Genomic DNA, 10,752 nt, shown 5'->3' with positions numbered 1-10,752 from the left:
CTCTTATTTCTGTGGTGTAGGTTCTTCAAAATGAGTTGAGGGTAAAGTATATATACACTGAAAAAAATTCTGATCACTCTGGTTAAATCGTTTCAATATCTGGTCCCATCCCCCATCCCCACTGCAGTTGTTTTCACAACTGTCTCTTTGTACTTATTATTATTTTTTGAGATGAACTTAAGTATCATTTTGCAAAGTATTGTCTGGCCTTGTTTTTGAATTAATACAGCGATGAATCAGCCACCATGTCTGCCTTGAAAAATTCATTCTGGCAGGGATGGGGGGTGCAAAATGGTACCCTGGGGAGGGGGTAGCAGCTGCAAAATAAACAGTCACCCCATCGAGACTACAGGGCTGGCACAGAAGGCTGGACCATAGGCTCTGGGAACCCCCAGGAGAGAGCAGCATTGAGGTCTGAGACAATCAGGGAGGCCTCCATAGAGGAGGTTTCCTGCCTAGCCTTTGCATTGATTCCAGAGCATTTTCTAGAACACTGACTCATTGAATGCTCACGGTAGCCCTTAGCATTTGGTGGTATTATTATCTCCACCTTCCAGACGAGGAAACTGAGGCCTGGAGAACGAAAGTCTTGCCCAGCTCCAACCTCTGAGCTCTTCACTTCCCTCTTCCTCCTTCTCCGCTGTGCTTCCCCTATCCTCCCCCCAGCCCCAGTCCCTCCTGCCCACGCCCCCCAGTCATGCCGCCTGGGCATGCAGAGCCCTGGGCCGTGGGCACTGCTTCTGGACACTGCCCGTGGCTGGGTGGCCTTCCTACAGAGGCTGGGACGCAGACCCCACGGGTCTAGGCGGCACCGGGACCCGCTCTGCGGCCCAGTCCACACCGCGCTGCCTCACTCCCGGCCCACAACTCGCGGTCATCCCGCCCTCCTCCTCGAGGCAAACCCCCCTGGGAAATGAGGCCTTGAGCAGTTCTTCTGGGTGAAGCGCTGGCTCCGTCCGGGCCGCAGTGTTGCAAGCGCACAGTACCCTGAAGGGAACCCATCGTCAACGGCCACACTTTCTGTGTGAATAGCGTTACTGTATCTTGGGCGCTCAGGCTGACGAAGGCCTCGGGCTCTCCGGGAGGTCCTTAGGGAAGCAGGGAAGTCAGGGGAGTGGGGATTAAACGGGCAGTTCACCGCCGGTCCTGACATCCCTGCAACTCTGCCGCCTTCCACGCCGCCCCCCAGGGGCCAAGTCCTTGCCTGGCGGTCAACGACCTGCGCCGCGATTCTGAGGAAAACCTCAGAAAACAGAGCAGCAGGAAGCCGGAGTGGACAACCAGCTGCGGCTCAGCCAACCTCGGGTCGGACTACCGCCGGCAATCCCCGGCAGCTCGCTCCTCACGCTCCTCTCGCTTCCGTCGCGCTCGTGCCCGCGGTGGGGGCGGGCTCCGTGCGCACACACCTGAGGGAATCATGGTATTTAGCGCCGGCAGCTCGTGGACGGCTCTGGCTCCCCCGCGTGTCCACCGCAGGAACTGCAGGGGGCCGAACGGAGAAGCTGCGCAAGGTGGAGAAGCGGCGAGAGCCGCCGCTGCATCCCTCTCTCTCCTCTGGCTCCTCTGCCCCCAGTGCCTGCCTGCCTGCGCTGTTTTCTGAGGTTTTCTCCCCAAACGCTTTTCTTCCCTCCGAGCGAGCGCAACCTAGAGTGGGGGTGCTCCAGGGGACGCAGACCGAAGAGACATATCGGCCTCACCTGGGGACTGCAGCGCCACGTGGACCACCGAGTTCGCCTTGGGAGAGAGGCATGCCGGGATTCCACTCTCAACCCTCCAGTTTGCAGGGTGTCCCTGGGCGAGTCATTAACCTCTCTGCACTTCACTTGCCTCCTCTGTAAAGTGGACCTTAGATTTACTAGTTCTTGCCTCACAGGGTTGTCAAGATGATTCAGCGGGAAAGGTGGCTGGTAATAATGACCATCACTCGCTGTGTGCTGGTGACTGCTTTAGGTATTTTGAAATGACACTCTAAAAAAGTATCATCCATAGACGAAGAAATTGAGATTTAGTGATTTGCCCAGAGTCACACAGCTAGACAGTGGCAGAACTGGGACTAGACTCAGGAAGATGTGAGTACACAAGTGTTGGGAAGCATGGGTGGGGTCCAAGGTTGTAGGTTTAGGGGGGTGCCCAGAGGCTGAAAAATAAAACAGCCCAGTCTTCCTTTGGGCCGTTAATCAATCCTTTCTTCCTCTAATGAATTATTCATCCTGTCTTAGTATAATGCTTGCGTGGGCAGGGAACTTAAAGACCATCCAGGCCTACTTCCTTGTGAAGAGATGGGGAGAGACATCTCCAGGGTCACATGGCTGGGCACTGCAGAACAGGGCTGGGGCTCAGCCCTAGCCCTGTGCTGGGGCTGCTTCCCCCTACCCTTCCCCTCTGGGTAAGCAACACTCAACCCACGTGGTACTGGCACCTCTCCAGAGGCTGCCCACTGGCCACTCCTGACCCTACTTGGTCAGAACCTTCTGCCATTCCCCTCCCATCCCTTCTCCAGGCATTCCAGGCCTCTCTCACCTAAAAGGCTGATGCTCTAAGCAGAGAGACTTGTGCAGCCTCTGGCTTCCAAGTGCTGGCACATGACCAGTAAATATTTTGCCATTGTGTTTGTGTGTGTATGTGTATCTTTTTTCCTTTTGTTAGAATGGGGCTAGCTGGGGCACCTGGGTAGCTCAGTCAGTTAAGCATGTGCCTTGGGTACAGGTCATGATCTCCAGGGGTCCTGCTGAGCAGGGAGCCCACTTCTCCCTCTTCCTCTGTCCCTCCCCACTGCTTGTGCTCATGTGCTTTCTCTCTCTCTCTCAAATAAATACTTAAAATCTTAAAAAAAAAAAAAAAAGAATGGGGGGTGCCTGGGTGGTTCAGTGGGTTAAGGGTCTGCCTTCTGCTCAGGTCATGATCCTGGGGTTCTGGGTTGGAACTCCACATTGGGTTAGGGCGCCCTCTTCTCCCTCCCCCTCTGCCATTCCCCCTGCTTGTGCTCTCTCACTCTCACTCTCTCTCAAATAAATAAGTAAAATCTTAAAAAAAAAAAAAAAAAAAAAACGGGGATAGCTATGATAGCTACACTTGTGGTAAGCATAGCATAATTTTATAAACTGTCTAAACTTGTCCAATCATGATGCTGTTCATCTGAAACTAATGTAACATTGTGTGTCAGCTATGCTCAACTATACTCGAAAGAGAGAGAAAGAAAGAAGGAGAAAGAAAGGAAAGGAGAAAGAAAGAAAGAAAGAAAGAAAGAAAGAAAGAAAGAAAGAAAGAAAGAGAAAGAAAGAAAGAAAGAAAGAAAGAAAGAAAGAAAGAAAGAAAGAAAGAAAGAAAGAAAGAAAAAGAAAAGAGAGAGAAAGGGACTAACAGAATATATACTGAGTGATTCCCAGTGTCATCTTTGGGTATTTAAATCACGGGTTTATTTTTCATTGTCTGTATTTTAAATTTTCTTTGGTAATGAACAAACGTTACTTCATGAATAAGACAAGAAATAAAAGTTGTTTTAAAATTCTTTTAAGAAAAAGGCCAACTGGGACGCCTGGGTGGCTCAGTCAGTTAAGCATCTGCCTTCAGCTCAGGTCATGATCCCAGGGTCCTGGGATCAAGTCCCACATCGGGCTCCTTGCTCAGTGGGGAGTCTGCTTCTCTGTCTTCCTTTGCCTCTGCCTGCTCACCAACCCCCCACCCCGCTTGTGTGCTCTCTCTCCCTTGCTCACTCTCTCTCAAATAAATAAATAAAATCTTTTAAAAAGGCCAAAAATCATAAAGAAAATGAGCTAGAAATAAGAACAGATTGTTCTCAGAAAAAAATGAAAACGGTTTTTAAACATAGACAAGATAACCAACTTTGCTGGTAATGACAGAAATGCAAATTAAAATTACACAGAGCCCCACAAGTGGGGGGCCTCCCTGTTTAGTGGGGATTCTGCTTCTCCCTCTCCTCTGCCCCCCACCCCACTCATGCTCATGCTCCCTCTCTCTCTCAAATAAATAAAGAAAATCTTTTTAAAAAAAAGATTACACCGAGTTACCATTTTTCACCTATCAGATTGGCAAAAATCCGAGTTTTACAGCATGTTCTGTTGGGAAAGCTGTGAGGAAATAGGCCCTCTCATACGTTGCTGATGGAGTGCAAAATAGTACAGATTCTGTGCAGGGGATTTGGCAATCGCTAGCAAATCACATGTGCATTTACCCTTTAGCACAGCAACCCCGCTTCTAAGAATAGATCCCATAGATGCACTGGTTAAAAAAAACACACACCAAATGATACATGCACGAGGCTAGTCATTGTAACTCTATTGTAATAGCCAAAGATTGAAAATAGGGCACGTGTCCATCAGAAGGAACTGGTTGGCTAAGCCACACAATGGAGAACTCCGAGGCCTCAAAGGGAACAAGATCATGACATACCGTTGCAGAGAGATCACCCAGGTGGGTTCTTCTGTGGGTAAAGCAATGTGAGTGTCCACAGTAGGCGAATCTCTAGAGAAAGAATGTGGACTAGTGGTTGCTGGGGGCTGTGGTGGTAGCACAGGTGGGGTAGTGGGAGCTAAAAGGTATGCGGTTTCTTTTTTTGGGTGATGAAAATGTTCTAAAATTTAATGGTGGGGGTGCCTGGGTGGCACAGTGGTTAAGCTTCTGCCTTCGGCTCAGGGCGTGATCCTGGCGTTATGGGATCGAGCCCCACATCAGGCTCCTCCGCTATGAGCCTGCTTCCTCCTTTCCCACTCCCCCTGCTTGTGTTCCCTCTCTCGCTGGCTGTCTCTGTCAAATAAATAAATAAATTCTTAAAAAATAAAATAAAATAAAATAAAATAAAATAAAATAAAATAAAATAAAATTTAATGGTGATGATAATACAACTCTGAACCATACTAAAACCCATTGAATCGTACACTTGTATGCATGAATTATATGGTGTCTTATATCTCAATAAAGCTGTTATCAAAAAAAGGCAAGGTGAGACAGTTGCGTATAATATGCTATTGTAGGAAAGGGAAAATACATACTATGTCATGTTACATAGACATGATTGAATTAAACAATATAAGGGTGAGCAACCACAACAATAAAGGTGATTGCGTCAGGATTCAGTTGGAGAGAATCACTCTCCGATGACAGGATAGGGGCTTTATTATAGTAATTTGCTTTGCACGATTGTGGAAGGAGCTGGTGGAGACAGTGACTGCAAGGGGAATTGGGGGATCAGAGGAGTCACTAGCCAGTCAATCTGAGAAACCAAGTATGTCCAGCTGCCCAAATGGAACCACAGCGGAAACTGCAGGGAGGTCTATGAGGGTGTTTCCTCTACATAGAGGACTCCCCCGGATTTGCCTCTGAGCATCTGTGGGAGCCTGGGGCTGCTGTTGGTCAGTAGGGTCATCGGATGGGAAGAAAAGCTAGATACGAATGAAGGAGAGCAAGAACCAGCTGGAAGCAGCTGGACTATGACAACTGACCGTGACAACGTTCTGAGACTTGACCTTGAAACTACAAATATTTTACATAATTATTAAACAAAATTAACATTTAACAAAGCAAAAATGAAACAAACCTATGATTTTTTCCCCCAAGCCTGTGCATGTTGAGTTGGTGGCATAACCACACAGGGAGGAACTATTCCAAGTGACTTCGAAACACTAATGTGATTATGTGCCCTTAGTGGGATACAGCCAAATGACAAGAAAAACTTTTTTTTTTTTTAAAGTAGGCTTCATGCCTAGCACAGAGCCCAACACTAGGCTTGAACTCAAGACCCTAAGATTAAGACCTGAGGTGGGATCAAGAGTTGGACCTACTGAGCCACCCAGCCCCCCCTCCTTTTTATGCAAACTCTTCACTCAACATGGGGCTCAAACTCACAACCCTGAGATCAAAAGTCACACACTCTACGGGTTGAGCCAGCCAGGTGCCCCAACAAACAAACTTTTAAAAATACTTAGTGTTCAGGAATCATGTTCTTGGTTTTTATGTTGGAATTGTTATTCTGAGACTGTCGTGAGTATATTATGGTTAAAGTGAATGAGGAATTATGTTGGAGTTACTGAGAAGTGGGACTTCCAACATGGGAGAAAGAAAATACAGATATAACTTTGATAATGTTAGGTAAAGCCCTGTTGTCTTAAATTTGAGCTTATATTCATTCAGTCATGAGTATGAACTCATGATGCATTTCATCAGGAAACAAACAAATGAAGCATTTCCTAGCTCTATCCACTGGAAGGTCCTAGAAATAAGACCAACCCAGGAGCAATGATCATCCCTAGAGCCTAGACTGATCTCTCAATATCTTTCCTGCTAAAATGACCCAAGACTCCCTGGAGAAATGGCTGATTCTAGGTCTGGTACTGGGAATTTGCTGGATCAGCCTGGAGTATCTTGTCACATCAGAAGCAGGGAAGCTGTTAAAGACTACTGTGGTCGAGGCAAAAGGGTTTAAGCTCCAGTTTGGCCAAAGAGGACATAATCTGAGCATCAATAAGGAAAATAAATTCAGTGGATAAAACACACTGAATATGGGCAAATATGAATTCACTCCAAAATAATGCAGGGGGAGAGAAGGAAGTTCGCTAGGATTGTTAACAGCTGAACCTGGATGATAGGTATATGGGGTTCATTATATTATTTGCTCAACATTTATGTGTATTTGAAATTTTCTAAAGAAATTTTTTTTACAAAATTCCTATCTCTTAGATAAGGCAAATATGGCAAAATGTTAATATATGGTATTATTCTTTCAACTTTTCTGTAGGTTTGAAATTTTTTTAAGTAAAACATTAAGAGAAAAAAAAAATCAGCTCTTTGTCTTGATCCTTTTGCCTCAGCGAGAGGCCTCGCGGCTCAGACCTTGGGTCCAACACCTTGAAAAATAATACAAGTCTTTATTTTTAAGGTGACAGGGAATTTAGGAAAGTTCAGATTGTTAAAAAAGAGAAGCACAGGCCCAAGATGGTGTCCCTTATGCTAGGCCAAGTCACCAAACAGGAGCTGAATACCTAACCTAAATGCAGTTTCTACCTCCTCCAGAAACATAGTCTCAGTTAAGTCAGTCAGGGATTTTCTGGTCAGCACCAATGAGGCAATCGGTCACATGCGCCCTCTCCTCGCCTGGAACAATCCTTTCTTTTCTTTCGCTAGTAACTTCCCTGTGCCACCCTCCTTCCTGTAAAAATGACACACAAGGCACATGACTCCCTTAGTTGACGGAAGCCCTGAACATGTAGATTTGAAGTTCCAAGGGCCCCAAACAACACTCGCAAGGAGTCCAGACATTCTTGGGTTTTACTCCTAGCTCTGACCTTGCTGGGTTTGGGACGGTTCGATTTGGTGGTCTGGGACCATAACACTTCTCTCAGTCCCAAAGAGCTACTCAGAATGGACCTGGGCGCCCAAGGTCTGAGCTGTGAGGCAGCTTGCTGAGGGAAAAGGATCAAGACAAAGAGATGACTTCTCTCTCTCTCTCTTTCTTTTTAAAGATTTTATTTATCTATTAGAGAATGAGAGAGAGAGAAAGAGAGATAACGAGCAGTGGGGAAAGGGTAGAGGGAGAAGCAGACTCCCCGTGGAGCAGGGAGCCCGATGCGGGACTTGATCTCAGGATCCTGGGATCATGACCTGAGCTGAAGGCAGACGCTTAACCGACCGAGTCACCCCGCGCCCCGATTTTTTTTTCTCTTAATTTTTACTTAGAAAAATTTCAAACCTATAAAGAATAGTACTACATATTAATATTTTACCACGGTTGCCTTATCTAAGAGATAGGAATTTTGTAAAAAAAATTACTATAGAAAATTTCAAATATACATAATCGTAGAGCGAATAATATAATATACTAGTCTAGTGTTCCGTTTGAGTAGGAATTGACAGAGCAATGAGCTCCAAATAGGAATGGGTAGGCCCAGTGCTATTTGTGTGTCCCAGAATTACAGACTGTGACTGTGCTCTGGAGGCAAAGGCTGCTGTGAGAGGGACAGTGAGGGTAGGGATGGCAAAACTAACATTGGGAAATGGACACTAAAGCCAGGCAGAAAATGACAAAGAGCTAATTGTAGAAAAGGAAATGGCAAGTGCAAAGGCCCTGAGGCAGGCCAGGGGAAGTTCCATTCTACTCAAAAGAAATTTAGCAAGTTTAATTTTATTATTTTCTCCTCCCCTAGGGAAAGAGGGCTTCAGCTACCTCGATTTGACTCAACCTGTTCTTGACTGATTGATTTGTTGATTAGGTTCTTCTTATCTCTTAACGCAGGCAAAAGACCCTGCGGGCAAAGCATCCTGCGATGGGAGCCGAACTACCACCCCCACATGCAATAAGGACGGCCCTGATGCCTGCAAGCCTCAGTGACTGACCCCAAGACAATGATCGATCTGACCTTTACTGCCCACCTGCACGTACCCACCAAACTTTGCCCCACATTTTACTTACATAAACCTGCAAGTATTCTCAGCACTTTGGAGATGGTCTTTGAGATGCTAGTCTGTGGTCTTCTGGGTGTTGGCCTCACTGAAATAAATTCCTTTCTGGTTTCACCACTGCTCATTTCTCTGCCTCTGGATTTTGTGAGCAGCCAGGGGCCTAGCCCCGTCTGCTTGGGACCCCTGGAGCCAGGTGCTTTTGAGCCTTTGGGCTCCAGCTACATGAAGATTGGAAAAAAAAAAAAAAAAGACATTTGAAATGATGTGCATCATTACTAAGCTACAAAATTAATAGGCTAAAATGACATGTAGAGCTCATAAATGAGTATAATTGACATAATTTTTCCACAGTCAAACCAAGTTTCCATCACTTTGGTATTTCCTGTTTCTAGTAGGTGTTGAGGTCAAACACGTCCTTCTGTCACATACACTCATACAGTCCTGGAGCCACCCCACATGCCCTACCCCAAGCCCCAGCGCTGTGCTCTCCAGCTCTCTCTCCATCCCTGTCAACTGTGATGGTCTCTGACTTACCTCTTCGGTCCCCTGACTCCATAGTCCCTAATGCTAAAGGGATGGAAGCAGGATGTGTGCGTGGAACTGGGTCCTGTCTTCTTTGAGAATGACCTGGGGATCATCAGAGTGAGTGAGTGAGTGAGTAAGGGGGTGGGGAGGGGTGAGGCTGAGGGCTGGAGAAGCAGGGTGAAAATGGGCTCTGCATACCATCAGGGACAGGAAAAAGGCAGAGCCAGGGTTTGGTTCTCCCAAATATCTCCCTCTAAATATATCCAAAGAGAGAGCAGTGTGAACACCCAAAGCTCTGGGGCCTTGTCCAAAGTTGCCCACTGGACTTTGCATCTTACTCCCTTGTTCACTGAACCATGGTTGTTTTAATAAAATGCAACTTTTCTGTCCCCTCCCAGTCATCATGTAAAATTGAAGTCCTGACTGTGGTTTCCCGAGGCCTTCATTCTCCACTGTGTATCCCAAGGTACGAGCACCCAAGTTGAGAGGCAAAAAGCAGCAAGCAGCCACTTCATTCTGCTGGTCCAGGGCTATGGATATCGCAGATGGCAGGTGGGCAGTTATGCCAGCCAACTGCTCCCTGGCATCTCTGCATCCACCCGGGAGGCCAGGGCTTAGAGAGAGACACTGCCTGCTGTCTGTGGCTTTGACTCCATCAGAGTCCCCTCCACCTGCCAGATGCTCATGCTCTGGCTCTTGAATCAGACCACCTGGGTTAGAACCCTGGCTCCACCACTTACCCATGTGAGGTCGGGAGAGTTATTTACCCTTTCATGCTTCAGTTCGTCTTCCATAAAATGGTCATGCCCATTTCATGTAGGGTGGTTTGGGGGGCAAAATGAGATAATCCACACGAGATGCTTAGCTTGAGGTTCATTAAGTGTTAGCTATTATCATTATGTTATTTTTCAAAGGCCATCCCAAATACTTCCTCCTCCAGGAAGCCTTCTTGAACTACACTAATGACTGAAAAATATTCTTCCTTCTCTGATCCCAGAGAACTAGTAATGGCTCCTTGTCTTGGGGTAGAGATGCCTGGGACTCCACTATCCCTCAATCTAAAGGGGCTGTAAATGCCTTAGAGCCAAAAAGGCAAAGAAGAGAAGACACGGACAGCCCCCAGGGGTCTGAAGAGTAACCCATTCTGATATGTTTAATGTGTATCTTTTTGTTTGTGTCTTTGCAATCTCTGTTGTCTCGTGTGCATGCATTTGTTGGTATTGTGTTATAGGTATCACTGGCTTGATCTACTTTTTCAGCTCAGCCCTGGGTGTTTGAATCCCTATTGTTGTGAATACACCTGGTTGTATAGGCAGCTTTTAGGTAACGGTCTTGTGCAATGGAAACTTGAGCAAGGCAAAAGGGCCCACAAAGCTGAATGCAAACAGGCTCATTAAGTGACCCACCTCCAAATAGTCCCAGCACCAATGAGCTACATACAATCAGGCACAGTTACCAAAAAAGGGAAAATTCCATTTGTCCCCATACTCCCTGACTCTGCCCTTTAACTATCGCCCCTTGCCACCACCTTGTGGCAGTCTCCCCTTTGTTGTCCTTGCGGTATATCCAATAAACTTCTCTCTCTTTTGTTCTGCCTTGCCTGAATTCTTTCAGGGCCTCTGGCCCAGTCCCCAAGCCGCATCGTGGTTCCTTGCTTCTCTAGTTACATAGTCCCACATTTTACCCATCCACTCCCCCAGTGCAGATAAAGTCACCTCCAACTCCCAGCAACCACGAAACAACAGGGCAGCAAGGAACATCCTTTACACGTCCTTTTCTTTTTTCTTTTTTTTTTTTTTTTATTTGACAGAGATA

At 46.6% G+C, this 10,752-nt stretch overlaps 1 protein-coding gene across 1 annotated transcript in view; it reads left to right on the top strand.

The window, feature by feature from the left end:
- Positions 1–9,482: 9,482 nt before the first annotated feature.
- The window catches only part of ANKDD1A (ankyrin repeat and death domain containing 1A), a 44,988-nt gene continuing 43,718 nt past the window's right edge, over positions 9,483–10,752 (top strand). Inside the window, exon 1 of the mRNA XM_087856567.1 lies at positions 9,483–9,489. Within this exon, the coding sequence (XP_087712693.1) occupies positions 9,483–9,489 (7 nt within the window). The remainder of the gene's footprint in view (positions 9,490–10,752) is intronic.

Source organism: Ursus americanus, chromosome 28, assembly GCF_024610735.1.
Source record: "Ursus americanus isolate L20-20 chromosome 28, mUrsAme1.1.p, whole genome shotgun sequence".
NCBI lineage: Eukaryota > Metazoa > Chordata > Mammalia > Carnivora > Ursidae > Ursus > Ursus americanus.
The sequence above is the reverse complement of the archived record's forward strand: the minus strand, read 5'-3'. Positions and strand labels throughout refer to the sequence as shown.